The sequence below is a fragment of the Balaenoptera borealis genome (genome assembly GCF_965194805.1).
Source record: "Balaenoptera borealis genome assembly, chromosome: 5".
Classification (NCBI taxonomy): domain Eukaryota; kingdom Metazoa; phylum Chordata; class Mammalia; order Artiodactyla; family Balaenopteridae; genus Balaenoptera; species Balaenoptera borealis.
In genome coordinates, this window is record NC_138862.1 from 82,704,722 (window position 1) to 82,727,565 (window position 22,844).

General features: G+C 38.7%; 1 protein-coding gene across 5 annotated transcripts in view; it reads right to left on the reverse strand.

Annotated features, from left to right (window-relative positions):
- VPS8 (VPS8 subunit of CORVET complex) overlaps positions 1-22,080 on the reverse strand; it is a 287,700-nt gene extending 265,620 nt beyond the window's left edge. For 3 of the 5 annotated variants that reach the window (XM_082392936.1, XM_082392937.1, XM_082392933.1), the window contains exons 1-4: positions 21,957-22,010; positions 12,618-12,868; positions 11,750-11,818; positions 5,974-6,104 (exon numbers count right to left, since the gene is read on the reverse strand). In XM_082392936.1, the coding sequence (XP_082249062.1) occupies positions 5,974-6,104; positions 11,750-11,818; positions 12,618-12,770 (353 nt within the window). In that variant the 5' untranslated portion in view covers positions 12,771-12,868; positions 21,957-22,010. Of the gene's footprint in view, positions 1-5,973; positions 6,105-11,749; positions 11,819-12,617; positions 12,869-21,603; positions 21,792-21,956; positions 22,011-22,046 lie in introns of those variants that run through there. The other 2 variants (XM_082392935.1, XM_082392934.1) reach the window with 2 other exon arrangements.
- Between the last annotated feature and the right edge of the window lie 764 nt (positions 22,081-22,844).

Below are 22,844 nucleotides of genomic sequence, written 5' to 3' on the forward strand. Positions count from 1 at the left end.
GACACTACACAGTGATCAGGGGATCAATCCAAGAAGAAGATATAACAATTATAAATATATATGCACCCAACATAGGAGCACCTCAATACATAAGGCAACTGCTAACAGCTATAAAAGAGGAAATCGACAGTAACACAATAATAGTGGGGGACTTTAACACCTCACTTACACCAATGGACAGATCATCCAAAATGAAAATAAATAAGGGATCAGAAGCTTTAAATGACACAATAGACCAGATAGATTTAATTGATATTTACAGGACATTCCATCCAAAAACAGCAGATTACACTTTCTTCTCAAGCACGCACAGAACATTCTCCAGGATAGATCACATCTTGGGTCACAAATCAAGCCTCAAGAAATTTAAGAAAACTGAAATCATATCAAGCATCTTTTCTGACCACAACGCTATGAGATTAGAAATCAATTTCAAGGAAAAAAACGTAAAAAACACAAACACATGGAGGCTAAACAATACATTACTAAATAACCAAGAGATCACTGAAGAAATCAAAGAGGAAATCAAAAAATACTTAGAAACAAATGACAATGAAAACACGACGATCCAAAACCTATGGGATGCAGCAAAAGCAGTTCTAAAAGGGAAGTTTATAGCTATACAAGCTTACCTCAAGAAACAAGAAAAATCTCAAATAAACAATCTAACCTTACACCTAAAGGAACTAGAGAAAGAAGAACAAACAAAACACAAAGTTAGCAGAAGGAAAGAAATCATAAAGATCAGAGCAGAAATAAATGAAATAGAAACAAAGAAAACAATAGCAAAGATCAATAACACTAAAAGCTGGTTCTTTGAGAAGATAAACAAAATTGATAAACCATTAGCCAGACTCATCAAGAAAAAGAGGGAGAGGACTCAAATCAATAAAATTAGAAATGAAAAAGGAGAAGTTACAACAGACACTGCAGATATACAAAGCATCCTAAGAGACTACTACAAGCAACTCTAGGCCAATAAAATGGACAACCTGGAAAAATGGACACATTCTTAGAAAGGTATAACCTTCCAAGACTGAACCAGGAAGAAATAGAAAATATGAACAGACCAATCACAAGTAATGAAATTGAAACTGTGATTAAAAATCTTCCAAGAGACAAAAGTCCAGGACCAGATGGCTTCACAGATGAATTCTATCAAACATTTAGGGAAGAGCTAACACCCATCCTTCTCAAACTCTTCCAAAAAACTGCAGAGGAAGGAACACTCCCAAACTCATTCTATGAGGCCACCATCACCCTGATACCAAAACCAGACAAAGATACTACAAAAAAAGAAAATTACAGACCAATATCACTGATGAATACAGATGCAAAAATCCTCAACAAAATACTAGCAAAGAGAATCCAACAACACATTAAAAGGAGCATACACCATGATCAAGTGGGATTTATCCCAGGGATGCAAGGATTCTTCAATATACGCAAATCAATCAATGTGATACACCATATTAATAAATTGAAGCAGAAAAACGATATGATCATCTCAATAGATGCAGAAAAAGCTTTTGACAAAATTCAACACCCATTTATGATAAAAACTCTCCAGAAAGTGGGCATAGAGGGAACCTACCTCAACATAATAAAGGCCATATACAACAAACCCACAGCAAACATCATTCTCAATGGTGAAAAACTGAAAGCATTTCCTCTAAGATCAGAAACGAGACAAGGATGTCCACTCCCGCCACTATTATTCAACATAGTTTTGGAAGTCCTAGCCACGGCAATCAGAGAAGAAAAAGAAATAAAAGGAATACAAATTGGAAAAGAAGACATTAAACTGTCACTGTTTGCAGATGAAATGATACTATACATAGAGAATCCTAAAGATGCCACCAGAAAACTACTAGAGCTAATCAATGAATTTGGTAAAGCTGCAGGATACAAAATTGATGCACAGAAATCTCTTGCGTTCCTATACACTAATGATGAATAATCTGAAAGAGAAATTAAGGAAACACTCCCATTTACCATTGCAACAAAAAGAATAAAACATCTAGGAATAAACCTACCTAGGGAGACAAAAGACCTGTATGCAGAAAACTATAAGACACTGATGAAAGAAATTAAAGATGATACCAACAGGTGGAGAGATATACCACGTTCTTGGATTGGAAGAATCAATATTGTGAAAATGACTATACTACCCAAAGCAATCTACAGATTCAATGCAATCTCTATCAAATTACCAATGCCATTTTTTACGGAACTAGAACAAAAAATCTTAAAATTTGTATGGAGACACAAAAGACCCCGAATAGCCAAAGCAGTCTTGAGGGAAAAAAATGGAGCAGGAGGATTCAGACTCCCTGACTTCAGACTATACTACAAAACTACAGTAATCAAGGCCATATGGTACTGGCACAAAAACAGAAACATAGATCCATGGAACAAGATAGAAAGCCCAGAGATAAACCCACACACCTATGGTCAACTAATCTATGACAAAGGAGGCAAGGATATACAATGGAGAAAAAACAGTCTCTTCAATAAGTGGTGCTGGGAAAACTGGACAGCTACATATAAAAGAATGAAATTAGAACACTCCCTAACACCATACAGAAAAATAAACTCAAAATGGATTAGAGACCTAAATGTAAGACCAGACACTGTAAAACTCTCAGAGGAAAACATAGGAAAAACACTCTTTGACATAAATCACAGCAAGATCTTTTTTGATCCACCTCCTAGAGTAATGGAAATAAAAACAAAAATAAACAAATGGGACCTAATGAAACTTCAAAGCTTTTGCACAGCAAAGGAAACCATAAGACGAAAAGACAACCCTCAGAATGGGAGAAAATATTTGCAAATGAAGCAACTAACAAAGGATGAATCTCCAAAATATATAAACAGCTCATGCAGTTCAATATTAAAAAAACAAACAACCCAATCCAAAAATTGGCAGAAGACCTAAATAGACATTTCTCCAAAGAAAACCTACAGATGGCCAAGAAGCACATGAAAAGCTGCTCAACATCACTAATTATCAGAGAAATGCAAATCAAAACTACAATGAAGTATCACCTCACACCAGTTAGAATGGGCATCATCAGAAAATCTACAAACAACAAATGCTGGAGAGGGTGTGGAGAAAAGGGAACCCTCTTGCACTGCTGGTGGGAATGTAAATTGATACAGCCAGGATGGAGAACAATATGGAGGTTCCTTAAAAAACCAAAAATAGAACTACCATATGATCCAGCAATCCCACTACTGCGCATATACCCTGAGAAAACCATAATTCAAAAAGACACATGCACCCCAATGTTCACTGCAGCACTATTTACAATAGCCAGGTCATGGAAGCAACCTAAATGCGCATCGACAGACAAATGGATAAAGAAGATGTGGTGCATATATACAATGGAATATTACTCAGCCATAAAAAGGAATGAATTTGGATCATTTGTTGAGACGTGGATGGATCTAGAGACTGTCATACAGAGTGAAGTAAGTCAGAAAGAGAAAAACAAATACCGTATATTAACGCATATATGTGGAGCCTAGAAAAATGGTACAGATGAACTGGTTTGCAGGGCAGAAATTGAGACACAGATGTAGAGAACAAACATATGGACACCAAGGGGGGAAAGCAGCGGGGGGTGGGGGGGTGGTGTGATGAATTGGGCGATTGAGATTGACAAGTATACACTGATGTGTGTAAAACTGATGACTAACAAGAACCTGCAGTATAAAAAAATAAAATAAAATTCAAAAATTAAAAAAAGAAAGAATCACATTGTATACCTTAAATCTACACAGTACTGCATGTCAATTATATCTCAATAAAGCTGAAAAAATTTAAGTTATTTATTTGTAGAAGAAAGTGATGAACAGGTTAATATATCCAGCCACGGCCCCTATCCCACAAGAGCTGACAACCTAAAGAAGACAGCACTGACACAGGCAAAATTTAAGAAGCTGAGGAAAAATACAACAACAACTTATCAACATTAAAGTTACACATGAATTCAATAAAGTATTTACATTATGCTTTCTCCACTTCTCTTTCCTTTTCATGTGCTCTCCAAGAATTTGGAAGGTGAAAAGCAGCCAAAATGAAGTTATATAGGGTTAGAAGTCCTTTTCCCAAATCTTTAATCATCTTTGTGACTCTCCTCTGAACCCATTTCAAGGGAATGAAGAAACACTGGAGCTGTCCTTAGAGAGCAGGAGGAAGGTGGTGGAGGGAGGAGTGAGGGAACACAAAGGTGGTGAGGTAAGCCAAGCCCCACATTTCCACCACAGACCCTGTACCAGGTGTGATGTGTGCACCCTCTAAGGGCTCTCCTGCTTCTGGGAGTCCCTGGTTATTATTATAGCTTCCTACTGGGTGTACAGAAGACAGTCGTCATGTCATCCACCTTTTTATCCTCTCCCCTCAACAGTGCCTAAATATTCAGGGTCTAGCAAGCATTTTATTTCCACCTGAGTGGGCCTTCTACTTCCTATGCAGAGCTTCAGCAGGCCATACTGTATGCAAGTGTGATTTAAATGAATGCTTAACCAGAGAGCCCAGAAATAAACCCACACACCTACGGTCAATTAATCTTCGACAAAGGAGGCAAGAATATAAAACAGGAAAAAGACAGTCTCTTCAGCAATTGGTGCTGACAAAGTTGGACAGGTGCATGTAAATCAACGAAGTTAGAACACATCCTCTCATCATGCACAAAAATAAACTCAAAATGGCTTAAAGACTTAAACATAAGACATGACAACATAAAACTCCTAAAAGAGAATATAGGCAAAACATTCTCTGACATAAATCATACCAGTGTTTTCTTAGGTCAGTCTCCCAAGGCAACAGAAATAAAAACAAAAGTAAACAAATGGGACCTAATCAAACTTACAAGCTTTTGCACAGCAAAGGAAACCATAAACAAAACGAAAAGAATGGGAGAAAATATTTGCAAATGATGCACTCGACAAGGGCTTAATTTCCAAAATATACAAACAGCTCATACAACACAACAACAAAAAACCAAACAACCCAATTGAAAAATGGGCAGAAGATTTAAATAGATATTTCTCCAAAGAAGACATAAAGATGGCCAGTAGGCACATGAAAAGATGCTCAACATTGCTAATTATTAGAGATATGCAAGTCAAAACCACAATGAGATACCAACCCGCACTGGTCAGAATGGCCATCATTAAAAAGTCTACAAATAACAAATACTGGAGAGGGTATGGAGAAAAGGGAACCCTCCTACGCTGTTAGTGGGAATGTAAGCTGGTGCAGCCACTATGGAAAACAGTATGGAGGTTCCTCAGAAAACTAAAAACAGAATTACCATATGATCCAGCAATCCCACTCCTGGGCATATATCTGAACAAAATTATAATTCAAAAAGATATATGCACCCCTATGTTCATAGCAGCACTATTCACAATAGCCAAGACATGGAAACAACCTAAATGTTCATCAACAGATGAATGGATAAAGAAGATGTCGTACATACATACAATGGAATACTACTCAGCCATAAAAAAGAACGAAATAATGCCATTTGCAGCAACATGGGTGTAACCAGAGATTATCAATACTAAGTAATTCAGAAAGAGAAAGACAAATACCATATGATATCACCTTTATGTGGAATCTAAAATATGGCACAAATGAACCTATCTATGAAACAGAAAGAGACTCACAGACATAGAGAACAGACCTGTGGTTGCTTGGCGGGGGCAGGGAATGAACTGGGAGTTTGGGGTTAGTAGATGGAAACTATTCCATATAGAATGGATAAACAGGTCCTACTGTAGAGCACAGGGAACTATATTCAATATCCTGGGATAAACCATAATGGAAAAGAATATGAAAAAGAATGTATATATATGTATAACTGAGTCACTTTGCTGTACAGCAGAAATTAACACAACATTGCAAATCAACTATATTTCAATTTAAAAAAAAGAAGAAAAAAATAAAAGGATATTTACCTTTTTAAGTTGGTCCTGTCGCCACTATCTGAGCTTGCCACAGACGAAGTATCATAGGAGTGAGAATCAATAGTATCAATATTTAACAATGTAGGATCTTCAAGAACAAAAGAATCATCTTCATCATCAGTCTAAATTAGAAAAACATGATAAATAAATTCAAAATTCAAAATACTCTATAAGTCAAATAGGCGTTAATGTGTTTCTCCAAAACACTCATATACTTATTCTGTTTTTCACCCCTTTTCCACGCATTGTTGTTGACCAGAGAGGCACAGTACAGAATTAAATTTCAACTCTAGTTATCTCTCCCTACAAAGAGTTCACTCCAAAAATTTCTTTCTTGTAGCTGGAAGAAGTAGGAGCAGTTATGCAGATTATTGTTAGCTGCCAAATATTTCTTAAAATTCAAACCTGTATAGATGATTTACTAGTTAACTAACAGCCAATGGCTAATTGAAGAAAATAAATACCACCTGACTATAGATAGTTTACCTTAAGAAATATGACAAGCAGACAGAAGAAAGGCATTCTGGGTTGGAAACAGCATGTGCAAACACAGTGATTTCAAAATATGAATTTTGCCCATGAAAAAGGAAGTAGTCTAAAATGAATGGAGTATTTGAGTAGGAGTTAGAGGTGATCCTAGAAAGAGAAGTGGGATCCAAATTGTAAAAGTCTATATTCCATTAAGCTAGGTGACAGGAGGGCCCTATATGTCCACCACTGTAACCCTAGTGCCTAGTACAATGCCTGACACATAATCAGTACCCATTTACTTAATAAATTAATGTACTATATATAATAGGCAGTGGGAAGGCAACTGAGATCTTTAAAAAATGTACACATGATGGGAAACATGCTTTAGAAAGATAAATGGGGCAGTATGAAGATGGATGGGGGTAGAGGGGGAGACAGGCAGGGAGACTAATAAGAACCAGCAAGATGGCTATTGCAATGTCAAGGAAAGAGAGGAGAGTTCAGTCTAGGAATGCAGCAGAAGGGGTCAAGAGAAGGAATAAGGAAAGAGACATTACTGAGGTAAAATCCAAAATTCCTGGTTACCATTTAAACAGTGTGTTTTGGGGGGTTGGGGGGGCGGTTAAGAAAGTAGTCAAAGAAGATTCCAAGGTTTCCAGCTTGAGCAACTAGCAAAAGGTGATACTACTAACTGAGATGAAAAAGCAAAAAGAATAGCAGATAAAGCAGAATGAGTTTAGCTTTGAACAAGCTGATTCTGGGCAACAGACATTAAAGAAAAAAGTTCTGATCGTACCTTCTCTTTCAGCCGGACTACCTTCTGCCTTATCATTTCCATTCATATTCTTAAGAGAGCAGAGCAGTCCATACTCATTACCTCCATCTTCTCCACCCATTACCAGCTACTGACTACTATTCTTTCTGAAGTTACTAGTCAAATCCACCAGCCTATTTTCCATTAGCATGCTCTTGTCCTGCACGCATCACTTAACATTACTGGCCATGCCCCACTTCTTGAAACTTTCTCTTCCCTTGGTTTCCAATACATCTCTTTGCTACTCCTCCAACTTATGTGGCCTCTTCTATCAGTCATGTTCTCTACTTGTCCTCAGCCCAACCTTTAGGTGATGTTGTTCCCCAGGATTATATTCTTGTCTCTTCCTACTTCACACACTTCCTATATGAACAAGCTAATCCATACTTATAGTTTCAAGTATGATGTCATGCTAATGACTCCAAAGTCTGTATCTTTAGTACCAACATTTCTCTTGCGGTTTAGGCCATATTTCTGACTGTTTTTCAGATATCTCCACACACAAGATTGCTAAGAACAGGATGAGGGTTAGCAAGGAGCTACTGTGTTACTTGAGAGCTGTACAAGAATGGAAGGACTACCATAGGGAAAGGTAACAGAAACAATTCATAAATAAGAACTGCAGCACCAAGGTCTTAAGCAAGAGAGTCAATCAGTATCTTATCTGATTTTCTTAAGCAGCCCAGAGACATAATTAAAGAAAACAGATTAGCTAAATTAAGCCAGGGTTGAGGGCTTACAGGATAAGTGGGGGGGGGGGGGTGGAAATGAGGAAGAGAATTGAGGGTATCAATAAGGCTGAATTTAAAATTACTAGCTACACAGCAGAGATATCAATTCTCACAAATTGATGTGTAAAATCTACACAAGCCTATCAAACTTCAGCTGGGGTGTATGTGTGTGTGTGTAAACTAGTAAAGTGATTCTCAAACTTATGTGGAAATGAAAAAGACCAAGAATAAGCAAGGCAATCTTGAAGAACAACAACAAAGCTGGAAGATTTGAAACTGCTAGATATCAAGACCTATTATAAAGGTTCAGACATTAGAGTGTGCTATTGGGGCAAGTATAGAAAGACCCATGAAATCACACCCACACATGTATGATCACCCGATTTAAAACAGAAGTGACACCTCAGAAAAGAATGGTGCTCAGTAAGTGCTGCTGCCTCATACCGCACACCATCACACACAAAAATTTCAGATTAATTGCAGATCTAATGTGAAAGGCAGAATAAAGATTTTAAAACAAAATAAGATAGCATCATCATGACTTTGGAAAATTTTCTTCAACTGGATGCACCAAAAAACTAATCATAACGGAAAAATTTAATAAGCTGAACTACTGCTAAGAACTTCTGCTCATCAAAAGACACCATTAAGATAGTGAAAAAGTAACCCACAGAATGGAAGAAGATATTTGCAATACATATATCTAATAAAAAGCTTATATCCATCAAATATAAAGAACTCTTATAAATAAGTTTTTAAAAAATCAATTCAGTAGGAAAGTGGGCAAAAGACATGAAAAAGCAATTCACAAAAGAGATATCCAAATGGCCAGAACATATGAAGGTACCCCAATTTCATCAGTCTTCTGGAAAATTCAGATTAAAACTATGATGTGATACCACTACACACCTACAAGTATGAATGGCTAAAGTGACAAAGAGAGAAAAATTCAAAAGTTGATGAGGATATGGTAACCAGAACTTCCATATATTGCTGTAGGAAGTATATATTATCACAACCACTTTGAGAAACCTGTGGCAGTATCAACCAAAGCCGAACATGCCCATACCTGATGACCTAGCAATTCTACTCTTAGGTACATACCCAACAGAAATGTGTGTGTGAGTGCGTGTGCATGTATGTGTACACATGTGTGTATATATCTAAAGATATGAATAAGAATATTCACAGCAGCACTTTTCATAGCAGCCCGAAACCAGAAACTATAAAACTGCCCATAAACAGTTGAATGAATAAATAATGGTATATAACATAAAGAGTTTTATACAACAATGGGAATGGATGAACAATTGCATGCAGCAAAAATATGAATAAATCTAAAAACACAATATTGAGGGAAATAAGTCAGATGCACAAAAGCACATACTGTACAATTCCATTTATATGAAGTTCAAAGCAGCCAAGGCAGTCAATGCCGGTAGAAGTCAGGATAGTGATTATCCTGGTTGGGTACTGAAGGAGCACAAGAGGAGCTTCTGGGGTGCTAGTAATGTTTTATTTCTTCATCTGGACTCTGGTTACACATAGCATTCTGTTTGTGAAAATTCACCAAGCAGTACGCTTACGACCTGTGCACTTTTTCTATATGTATGTTGTACCTCAATTAAAAGTTCAAAAGAAATTTCTGGCTGCACAATCCAACAGTAGAACTGAAGTGAAGCCAGGGCTACTCTCAGAGACTGGGAGACTAAGAAGGATCAAGAGACTTGGTCCTGAGGAGGTCAAGGAGCAGGTTTAATGGAGGTAAGAGAACGTGGGGGTAGGGGGAGGACTGTTAGGATTAGAGAACAAAATTTCAAAATTAAAAACCTCAGAAGTAGCATAGTTTCAAAGGATGACAAGGCCTAGTAACATTATTTCATGCCCTAAATTCTGAGATTTAGGATGTCTCAGCCATCTCTAACTTTCTGTAAAATATCTTGGATGTCCACTTCTTCCTAGCACCTCGTCAGGTTGATATTAACGAACTTCATAGAATATATGCACCCACATATCCTGGAGTAAGTGCTTATTTATTTACACGTTCTACTTCTGTCTTTTTTTTCTTTCTTAAAATCATTTTCTTTAATACTTCTTCCCCCTTTTTCTCTTCATAACATTCTACAACTTAAATTATTTTTACTTTCACTTATTCCCTTGCCTCGCTCCCTGGTGGTGTGAAAGCTGGCCAATTTCCAGTCCTATTTCTCTCTCAAAGTCAGACACTGTCATGCAGCACTTTATAATCCCAGCATCTAACACTATGACCCAAATACACATGGCACCCAAATTACTATTGAGGATGATAACAGTATTATCGTCTCAGTAAACCACTAATGACTATACTTACTGTTACTAGTAGGTAAGTAAATATTGCAAAGACAGTTTTCCTTCATTATGAACTACAGTCTCATTCATGAGCATTATTTTCTTTGCCATTATTATATAAAGATGTACAAATAGGGCTTTGTACACAGTCCTCTAAGATTATTTTTATTCCTCACTTAGTAACTGAAATAATATGTGATTAAGACCATGTTATCCAAACTGTCTAAAATTAATCTCTTCATCGCTAAATGAAAGATTTCCTCTATACTAGGAAGCAATAAATAAATATCACTGTAACAGGATATTCTTTCATTGACCAAAGCCTTCTTTGTCAAAATTAAAAACGCTTAAGTCTTATTAACACAGATCATACATAACATTTCTGAAGTTAAAATACATTCAAAGAAACAGCAACATCAAGCTGATATTTTTAAAAAAAGAAATAAAAGAAAAATAAAAGATACAATTCACTGAGAAAGTAGTTTGCAAGTATAGATAAAGAAGTAATAAAGACCAGGGCCCAACCCACTCAGACCTATGGGGTCAGTGGGCATTTCTATTGAGGAGGCTTTGAATCATTATCTTTTAGAAAACACAACTATGTATCTGAAATAGATTTTAAAAAATCTTTCTCAAATTAGAAGCTAAAGCCTCCAATGGGAGTCTTAAGCAAGTTTTTAAAAGATCAAGAAGACTGAGTTGAAGAATTGTCAGCAGATGCAGGGTACAAAAAAACTGGCACACTTCACCAACATGTACTTTCACAGAGTTCCTTTATAAAGCCTTTATGATCTGCTAATTCAGACAGGAACATCATTTCATAACTCTAAAAACCTTTTTAATAGAGATGGTATTCACAAGATAAACTATGGAGGCTTCATTTTCTTTATATAGAACAGTGATGAAGTGCATTACAAGGCTGCAGATGCTCTTTTGTATCAGAGGACGAGCTATTTGAATATCACTGGTAGAGATAACATTATCAAAACATAACACAAATCTCAAAAGTGTCATGAATTTAGTATTTCAACTCACTTACTAAAACATTTCTTTAATCTACCAAGTATGAGGCATTGTACTGGGCACAGAGATGAACAAGACATAGCTTCTGCCCTTGAGAAGCTCACAACCTAGATCAGCATGTCCAACAGAACTTTCTGCAATAATGGAAATATTCTGTATCTATGCTGTTCACTACAGTAGCCACTAGCCACATGTGACAATTGAGCACTTGAAGTGTGCCCTGTATAACTGAGTAAATGAAGTTTTAATTTTTATTTAACTGTAATCAATTTAAATTTAAATTGTCACATGTGACTATTGGCTCCCATATTCGACAATGCAGGTCTAGAGACATACACTATAACCCAGAAGTATTCAAATCAATGCCATAAAATGATAGCGATCATTAGTATATACTTACTTCATTTAGTATGCTTTCCAGTGTTGGAGGAGTATCAACTTGAGGAATATCAAACTCCTTATCATCAATCTAAATAGAGAAAAGAAATTAATGCTCACATAATAATGCTTTCCCTCTTATAACTGTGAGGGCGTTTTAATTGATTAGAACCATTATCAATTAAGAGACAAACATACCACCAAACTCTTCACACAGACAGCCAACTCAATAATCTATGATAGAAAGGGTCAGGTCAAAAGACTACAGACTGTCCGCATATTCAGTGATTATCAAGGACAAATATGCACTGATGCCACCATCCTGACAGCCCTTTCCAGAAAGCTTCTGTTGAAGGGCTTTGGCATCTGCTTTCTTAAACAAGACAAAACAGCATTTCTTATGACAAGCCCTAATTTTCTAAGTTTAGACATAAGCCATAAGCAATACACAAAGGTCTGACTCTGCATTTCTTAGTATTTCATAAATTATGGTGGTGGATGATTAGGTCAAACAACTTGTCATTAAATAGTCTCATGGCCACAAAAACCTATTAATATCAAACCAATGAGGAAAAAAATCACTGCACAAGAATTCTAAACCTACCACTAGCTCTATGATATTGAGACATCATTCAACATAGCTGCACTTCAGTTTCTTCCCCCACAAAATGGAGTATCAGTGTTGTGAAGCTCAAATGAGAAGATGTATTAAAGTGTTTCATAAACTGTAATGAGGTATACAAATGAAGAGTAATATTATCGCATAAAACTGTATATAGATGCCTATTAATCTATGCAAAAAATGACATATTTAGAGTCTTTGGATCATAAACTACACTCTAACCAACATTTTGGTTAAACATCAAACCTGACAAAAGCTGAATTTTTACCAGATCATTTTTGAACTCCAGTTCCTTGTCCAGATCTATGTAGGAGAATTTTGAAAGTGAAGCTTCCAGATTGAAAGACTTATTCAGTTCTTCATCAGTAGTCTTGGCACAGAGGCTCTGTTCCACATTTTCATGGTCTGGTTCATTGTCCATGTTTACTTTTAATAACTGTATTTGGTCAATCCAAGCAAGTTTTTGTTTGTTTTGTTCTGTTTTTTGGGCTCAGATCATGATGAACTGAATGATGATCTCTTTTCAAAAAAGAAAAAATATTTATCATTTAGATTTCCTCAACTGGACATTCCAAAGAGTTACTGGGTCAGACTTCTGTGGAAACTGATTCTTCACTCAATCATCTGACTACAGGCAAACAGAAATCAATCCTAGGGTATGGGCTATGATATGCAGGGAGGGTTTCTATGGGAGCACAAAGGAGGAACATCTGACTCAGGAGGCTAGGAAGTGGTCCACCACCCGAAGTCCTAAGTCTGGTGATAGTGACAGACTTGGGGCAAGCTCAGCCACTAGACCTGGTACCAACTAGATTTATGTACCTAAGAACAAGAGGGTAACTGGTGCCAAAAGCTGCAATTAACCCCTTCTTCACATTCCCAAACCCGAGCATATCTCCAGTTCTCCTTGAAGATAAGCATATAGTCCAGTTTTGTCACTGTCATCCATACAAGGCCATAGACTTCTAAGGGAACTTAGTGCAGACACAGAGGGCACAGAATGGATAGCTAGTCACTTAACAGGACACTAGCAAATCTAAAGGTTCAGATCTATTAGGGGAGACAACAATGATGCCAGGATAAAATAATTCTACAGCTGACTAGAGAGTTCTAGAAAGAAGGCTAGTTAAAGACAAACAGACATTTTCAGGGAAAACTGAAATACTAAAGAAAAAAATGTATGCAATTTTTTTGTATTTTTCACAGCTCTAAATGATATAATACCATATCAAAAAGAAAGAGATAATCTGGTTTACTTAAAAAGCTGTCTAGAAAACAGCTGTCTGCAAAATTTCTAGAAAACTAAAAATATTTTGGGGGAAAAAAATTGTAAGTTTAACGATTAAATCTGCCCTTAAATGTTTTTAGTTTGTGTTATAATTAGGCTACAAGTAACCAAACTTTAAAAAGTCCATCACTTAGCTCTTCCTGTTTAGAATAAAGAAGCAAACATATGAAAATAGAAACAATGCCATAGTAATGATGATAATAAAAACAAAGGTCATTTTGTTTTCTAGACTAGGTGTTTTCCACAGTACCCAACAACTAGCAGTAATTCTCAGTAGAAAGCTTTTTCAAACTACATACTGCCCACAGAGGGCATAATCACCACCACCACCAAACTTCCCCACCAAACGAACTTCTCTTACTCTTATTCCTTACTGAAGTGAAGGCAGAAAAAAAGGCTGACAACCTCCGAGCCACTGAAAGAATTAATTTTTTTAAAGGGAGTTGAGAATTAGTTGTTGTTATTGTTCTTTTTAAAATAACATACCCAGGGACTTCCCTGGTGGCGCAGAGGTTAAGAATCCGCCTGCCAATGCAGGGGACACGGGTTCGAGCCCTGGTCCAGGAAGATCCCACATGCTGCGAAGCAATTAAGCCCGTGCGCCACAACTACTGAGCCTGTGCTCTAGAGCCCGCGAGCCACAACTACTGAGCCCACGCGCCACAACTGCTGAAGCCCATGCGCTCTAGGGCCTGTGCTTCACAGCAAGAGAAGCCACCGCAATGAGAAGCACGTGCACCGCGATGAAGAGTAGCCCCCGCTCGCCACAACTAGAGAAAGCCCACCTGCAACGAAGGCCCAACGCAGCCTAAAATAAATAAATTTATTAAAAAAAAAAAAAAAACATGCACTCATAATACAATGTGAGTGTGGGAAGAGTGCCTGCTCACATCTGTATGCTGGTGAGTTTAAGGAACATTTTAAAAAAATAATAAGTTAAAAAATAAAATAACATGCCCAAAACTCACTAACAATTTTTTCTGATTAGGGTCATTTTTTTAGTACACTTAAAATGAATTTCACTTCCTTCAATATTTCTTTTTATCATATTTTAAAAAATGAATATCTACTATGCATAAGAAAGACATGCAGACTCATGAAGACTGATTTTTCAAGAGATGAAACCAACTTTTCTAGCTAGTACATTTGGTACATTACCAAACAGACTAATTCCTTTCACATGTTGCAGAAGACAGACTCTAACGCTCTGTCCTACAAACACATGCTATCAACTACATTCCTAGAAGACATAACTGAGGGCACTCTGTAACTGGCAACATTTGAAAGCATCTTTCCAATCTCGGGTACTAAATGTACTTCTCCTTTTGCAATGAGCCAAAGGCAGGAGCAATATTAGCGTTTACAAGCCCTTCTTCAAAGAAGACTGAATTGGCTCATGACAAATAACTTCTTAATAAAGTTCACTCTTATTTGTACCACTTAGCAAAAATGATTTCAATTAGTCAAGGAATGTTTGCAAGCATGCACAAATTCACATTCAGTGTTTCCTGAGTAGAGTAAAGTTTTATCCTTACACATTTTTTTAAATAGTGGAAAAGACCACATAACAAGAACAAAAACTTTAAATGATTCAATAACCTAAAATGTTTCATTCTTCACATTTGTGTCCCCAAAATAACTCAGAAAGGAAAACAAGTTTTTCCTGGTTCTTTTTATATCTTCTATCTGGAGTTAATGAAAGGTTCTCAGAATAGCTCAGCATCTGTGAACACCAACACCGCACTGAAGAAGTTTCAAGAAATCAAGCATTCTCTGAAAAAATAACATCATCCCGCCATGCTACCCTACTTCATTTCCAACCTTCACTTCACCGAGCTCCTGTTAGTGTGATGTGGCGGCAAACTGGAAAGAACATAAACCAAAGAGTCAATTAAAACCATATTTGAATCGGGGTTTACCAATTCCTATCTATGACCTTGGTCAATTTGTCTACCCTTTCTGAGCCCCTCTATTTCTACATCTGTAAGATGAAATATTGTGGCCATTTGTGCTGTTTGCCCAGAGCATCACCGCTTGTTCTGGGAAAGCCTCCTTCAAACCATGTGGTTCTTGTAGAGGCTGCCAATCAAAAAGCCCCTAGTAACAGAGATTGCACAATATAGGCAGGGTCCTTCACCAGGATTCACTAAAATGGAACTGGTAAGGAAGAGCCATCTCCACTGTTCTTTAAACAATGAATAATAAGGCTGAGCAATATTCCCCACCCTCCACCCCATCCTGTTCTGCAGAAAAGGAGGTCATTTATTCAACACGTATCAACTAAACATCTACTATGCATCTATCACTGGAGATCTGCCTCTATCAGCAGAATTTACACTCTAGGTACAAATTCTCTAGCAAGAATGAAAGCAATCTATAAACAGAAGTGGAGAAGAGGAGGAACAAGTGTCCTGATATCATTCAGGCTCCAGGTTCCAGTCTTTTATAATGTTAGCTCCGGCCACAGCTTTCTGGCATTTTGGCTACATAAGCCAACATACTCTCCCAATTCTTCTTTTTTTCGGAGGGGGGAGGTGGGAGTCACTTACAATTAGAGTCCTGACTTTTAGGAATGCAACTACCTATTTTGCAGAGTTACTGTGAAGAATAAATGATATAATGACTGTAAAGCACTTAGAATAATGCAGGGACACAGTTTAGGTTTTCAATAAATTTAAAATTTCCTCAAGATTTCCAAATTCTTCTAAAGTTAAAGACCCTGAAACAAGATCTGGTACTTTTGTAAAAGTCTAGCCACGGCTAAGCATATCAGAAGGCTACCTTACCAGAAGGATATACTTCTGATACCATATTAGAAGTTTCCTCATGAGCTGAATGGTAGGGGTTTTGTCTGTCTAAGACTAGTACAGGTCCCAGCAGAGCATCAGAGACACTTAATAAAAACTTTTAATTATACTATTAACTCATTCTAAAATTATGACTTTTTGTACATCAACTTCCTCTTTTGTCACTTACCAGGAGTTATTTCTTTCTTTATGTTAGCAAATTTTTCCAACCCAAATAGACTTACTGAATCAAAAGGTCAGATTTTTTTTGAGAAGGAGAGTTCACTAGAGCAGCTTCTGAAATTGAGCTGGGCCTGAATCTACCTGTGGTAGGCAGAATAATAGTACCCAACAATGCCCATCCTAATCCCCAGACGATGTTACCTTACACGTCAAAAGGAACTTTGTAGATGTGATTAAATTAGTATCTTGAGTTGGGGAGATTATCCTGGATTATCCAGATGGGCCCAACGTAACCACAGAGTCTTTAAAAGTTGAAGAAAGGGGCAGAAGAGAGTGTCAGAGGAAGAGATGTGACAACAGAAGCAGGGTCAGAGAAATGCTATGTTGCAGGCTTTGAAGATATAGGAAGGGTGCCAGGAGCCAAGTAATTTAGGCAGTCTCCAGAAACTGCAAGAGACAAGGAAATGGACTCTCTCCTAGAGTCTCCAGAAGGACCCCAGCCCTGCCACAGTTTGATTTTAGCCTAGTAAGACCAGTACAGGACTTGTGCACTACAGAAATGTAAAATAATAAATCTGTTTTTTTGAGCCAGTAAATGTGTGGTAATTTGTTACAGCAGGAACAGAAAACAAATACACTAACAACTTCAATTAATTTGTTTCTGGCCACATCACCAACATTCTGAAATACTAACCCCTCCCTTGTCACCTGGTGTTGCCCAAATATTTATTGATCAAACTCTTCCAATATGCAGACCAATGATGAAATGCTTAATATATGATGCTTGATATTACACACTCGACGCGGATACTGCCTTCAGATATCACTTAAGTTCTATCCCAGTACAAAGAAACGCACTACTGATAATTTCCTCTCAAGATACAATTCTATAACTAGTTTTCACCCAACCATCCTGAGATCTAGTGTTTTTACAGTTCTTAAGGGGATGCCATGCCAGAGAGTACCTTCAGACTACACAATAGGTTACATGAAATCAGATTAACCTAACAGAAAATGCATATCACAGAATCATGATTACCCAGTATGCTGTCCATTTCTGAGTGTTCATAAACTAATACTTTAATAGCTCCAACCAAAGATCATCTGACATCCCGACAGTTCCCAAGGCTACTCCCTCTTAATTATTCCCGACCAATGAATAAAAGATTCAAGGACCATCTAAAAAAAAAAAAAAAAAAAAGATGTGTACCATATAAACAGCAATGACCCCATTACGACACTGGCCAACTGAATAAGACTCTAGAATGTGACCTATATTAGGCCAGGTAAATGAGGAAGTCTTCCACCAGTTTTTTTAACCTTGGCAGACATTCCCAACTGTTCTCAAGTTTCAGGATCCTATTTATTCACTGACATTCTCTTCCTCCCAAAAGTGCTATATAAGACAGTTTTCACATTACACTGAAATCAAATCAAGTTTTTTTTTTTTTTAATATACTATATCCCCCGAAAGATATCACAAAATCATGATATGAAAGCAATTTTACACGTCAACTTTGTTTCTGGTCTTCCCAATCCAAGTATTTCTCTTCTTCCATTTCTTTGTTTTGTTTTATCTTCTTGTGGTTTGTTTTGTGAAGAAAAATGTAATAGAGAATTAACTTCTATTAGTTTTCTATTATCTTTCTTTGGTAAATGGACTCTTTTTTAACAGCTCCCCAATGCCTACAGGATAAAATTCCAAATTCTAAGCCATTCCAGGCAGAATAACAGTTCCTTTACAACTAAAGTTATTTGTATTCAGAGTCCTTCAAGAATAACTTCGAGGACTTCCCTGGTGGCTCAGTGGTTGAGAATCCACCTGCCAATGCAAGGGACACACGGGTTCGATCCCTGGTCCGGGAAGATCCCACATGCCGCAGAGCAACTAAGCCCATGTACCACAACTACTGAGCCTGCGCTCTAGAGCCCGCGTGCCACAACTACTGAAGCCTGTGCACCTAGAGACCATGCTCCGCAAGAGAAGCCACCGTGATGAGAAGCCCGCGCACCGCAACCAAGAGCAGCCCCCACTCGCGGCAACTAGAGAAAGCCCGCACGCAGCAACGAAGACACAACGCAGCCCAAAAAAAAAAAAGAATAGCTACCACTTTCCTTCCATGTCTGCTCACACTAATTCACCTTCCCTTTCCTCTTCCTTCCATTTACCTAAATTCCTTCTTTCCATCCTTCCTTCTGGGAACCTTCCTTCCCTAAACATCCTCTGAATCCAGAATGCATGTCTTCTTTAGAACAGCAGCTTGGCACTTTCCTTATATTGATTCATTAGTTAACTTACCATGTGACTACATGTTTTCTCCCCAGCTGTACAACAGAAACGGGGCCAGGTGTTTTTGTATACTCCACATCACTGTGCTCACTGACTTGCATAGCTAGGTAGACATTCAATAAAGACCTGCTGATCAACACAAGAATAGGAAGATAGGAATAACACCTGTGCTGCAAATTAAATATACCAGTTTTATTACCTGTAATTGTTAAGCTTCAGATGATATTATTTGACTCATAGCATGCAGGAATCTATGCCATAATAAACCAAGTTATAATTGAGTTCTACCTTTATGTAATCAGGCCTGTCAACTACAGATGATCATATTCATCCTTCAGATATGAGCTAAAACTCTGCTTCCTCAAAAAAGCTTCTTTTTGTCCTGCTCAACTAAACTAGGTTCCTGGTTAATAAGCACATATAACATTGTTCTCCTTTTACCAAACTTACCACATTGTAATCATTTTTTCATGCCTGAACCTCTATTCCCTTCCCTCAACTGGAATGTAGGTTCCAGGAAAGCAAAGACCATATCTCCCTTTTTTCATCACTGTATTCCCAGTGCCTAATTACATAGTAGCTATTCACCCCACCAATCCATCCACCTACCCACCTCCCCCTCACCCTCCCTCCCTAGGTAAGCAGCCAAGCAACACTGCATCACTGGCTTCCAGAGCCTTAAACAGCAGTTCTGGTCATTCAAAATAAGATATGGTTAGTCATTCTGCCCCCAAAAGCCTCCCACCTTGCAAGTTCCCCTTTTTGCATCTAAGTGAGTTTTTTTTTAATCCCTAACATTGATTTTTTTAAATGATCATTTCACTCATGTATGACATGACACAAACTCCACAATTTCAAGTATTTTGTGTTTTTTTTACATTAATTCAGCCTATAGGCTAAGATGAAAACAGTGAAAATGTATCATATGTTCATTCAATTTATAGGAATTCAACCATTACCTACGGCAAATGGAAAGAGAAAAAAAGAAATGATTCACACAGAGCCAGGGACTCTGCATACCGCTCCACTCAATAACTACAAGCTTCAGTGTATGCATGGGGGGAGGGGTGGGTATCCACTGGCCTTTTGGTCAGTCTCACTTCTCGCATGCCTCATACACGGCAATCCATTTCACCTGTGCTCAAAGTAACACACAGCACGCTGTTCTAACATGGAGCAAAAACTGGCCGTGCTGGACTTCCTGAGAGATCAGTCTCCAACATGACTCCTTCCCAGGGTACTCAATTTTCAAGGTACTTTTTGAGGGTGCTCAAGCTTCACCCTTACTCATGGACTTCAGAAACAGACCCATCTTTCCTTTGGAAGACTGCTCCTCCTCCACTTCAACCATGTAATTTTGGTGGTGCTGCCAATCAAATACCCTCTCTGCTTGGCCAGAAGAATAAGCACATGACATTCTTGTATCCAATCTGGCCAACCAGTGTCCTTCCCTGAAACTTATAAAAATTGGAGGTAGGAGATTTCTCTTCTGTCTAGAGTGCTTAAGCTTGGATGACGTAACACAAAGGCTGTTACACAGAATGAAGATAATTCAAACATTAATTCAAGATTCATCTAAGAATAGAACAGTTTGTTCTTACAAATATATACAGATGACACCCGAAGCTGTAGGTTAAGAGGAGATGTTATCTAAACTCTGTGAAAACTATGAACAAAAGTTAAACGTACTTCAGTTCAAAAGGCCTTACTTTTCATTCACATACATAACTGACATTTGGTGTCACAATGGTTGATATGTCTATGAAAGGGTGGGAAAGAGTTGAAAAATCACCAAGAGGTCCCAATATTCTGGAAGACAGAAAACATCCATCTGCTGATGCTGGTCCAGGTACAAAGGAAATGTATAAAGGATAATCAACATACTATTCCCTTGACCTCTGGAAAAAATTTCCTCACATATGTCTCTTTGACATACGAAGCCAACAGTTCAACCAGAATTTTTTCTCCCATTTATCATTATTCTGCATTCTATGGAACACACCAGCTATTGACAGAGATTTCCATAGCTACTCTTCTTAAATTTAACCATGAGCAAACCCATATATTACACAAACATATGTAGAGCCTCCATCCCCATTTATGTTAGAGATACTTGAAACACACACCTGATACTTAATTTATCTCCTAATCGCAGACATCTGGAGTAAAGTTGGCACCAGAAGTTACCAACCATGTTTGGTTTGTTTGCTGTGGGTCGGGGAGTGTGGTAGAGGACACAGCCTTCCTGACCATTCTAGTATCAATCTAATATTAGCAGGGTATGAAGGAGGCATGCCTGTTTGGAGAAGGCTCTCCAGCAGTTCCTGACCACCCGTAGCCATGAAACCTCTCTCACTGATACTACTTCATCGCACCTTTCCTCCTTTGAAACACACCCAAACATTTTAGGCAGCTCTGTTTCCATCTGCCCCACCACTCCTTCCCCAAGTACCACACTTGGAGAACTAACCAGGACACAGGAATGGCCTCGAACGTCAGAGACCCACGTGTCCCCTGCTGCCCTCACTCTGGGGCACACTTTGCAAGCAGAGAGAAACTGGACCGAGCCTCACAGGGTGCGCACCAATCCTTAGATGGACACCCCATCTAAGCTTCTGCCTCACACTCGGGAAGCACACTTATCCCAGGCCTCGAGGGATGGAGGAGCCTACACCTGCGCCCCAGACCCCAAAGGCGGGCTACACACCTGTTCCGCTGCGGGAGGGGAGTGATTACCGGCCTCCAAGTCTCACAATCTGGGGAAGCGGGTACACCTGCACCTCAGCTTCACATTCTTTGGAACCAACAAGTGGAAACTGCCTAACCCAGTTCCAGGCCAAACACAGGACACTCTCCTCCGCCCCAGAGTCAACCCCGCCCGGACGGTGGGCCCTGGTCCAGTTAGCCCATCAGGGGCCGCTCGGTCAGCCACTCCAAGGCCGCCCCGCTGTCGCGCGGGGGAAAGGGCTCAAGGACCCGGCACGCGTTCTCCTCCCGCCCCGGGTACAGCCCCCCACCCCTGCCCCCACCCCGTTGGCCCGCTCTCCGGAGATTCGTTACCTGAGCTCTCAGCCCTTCCAGCCCAGAACCCCCAGCCCACGTGACCCGCCCCCCACCCCGGCTCTAGCCCCACGCACGCGCAGTATATACCCGGTGGCCACGCTTCCGCTTTCTTCTTCTCACCCAGGTCTCTCCTGGGCGGTCCGCCCCTCTACACCACGCCCCCATTTAAAGGGCCAGAGATACACTCTCACCCCAGGGACTTCTGGCGTGATTAGCATCGTTAGGAACTGGAGAGTGGAAACGTCAGAGGAGGAGAGTAGACCAAATAATAGTAGTCCGTGAGATGAGATGAGAAACCCTCCTCCAGCCCTATGTCAGTGAATTTATCTAGCATTTAAGAAAGTGAACCTATCTTCAGCCAGCCCAGAAAGGGTAGTTGACTCCCAAGCTTTTGGAGTTTGCAACCAGTAATTTTTAATTTTAATCTTTTTAAAGACGAATATAGAATTATCAGCTTTTTATTTTGCCAAATAAAGACAATTAGCACACACACACTAGAAATCAACTATTATTTTCTGATTTATCGTCAACATTGCTCCATAAAAATACATCTTAACAGCAAAAGTATAGGAAAGATACGCTCTCAAATAAAGGAGAGATCTTTAAAATGGATAGAAATATGTTTATTTCTCTTATTCCTCCTCAAGAAAGATGAACACTTTCAGGACAGACTGGTTTTTAGAGGCACCACTGTAGATAACGTGGACCCCAGGACACAGATCTTATGCCTACTGGGGCCTATGGTCAAGAAAATAGAAGGAGGAAGCACACCAGAAAATGTTCCTGGAAGGAGATAGAGAAAATATTCAGTTGGGGAGACATTTATTGAGCATCAATCCGGTTCACTATACTTCTGGGTCTTTGAAGGACCCAAAGGTGGGTAAG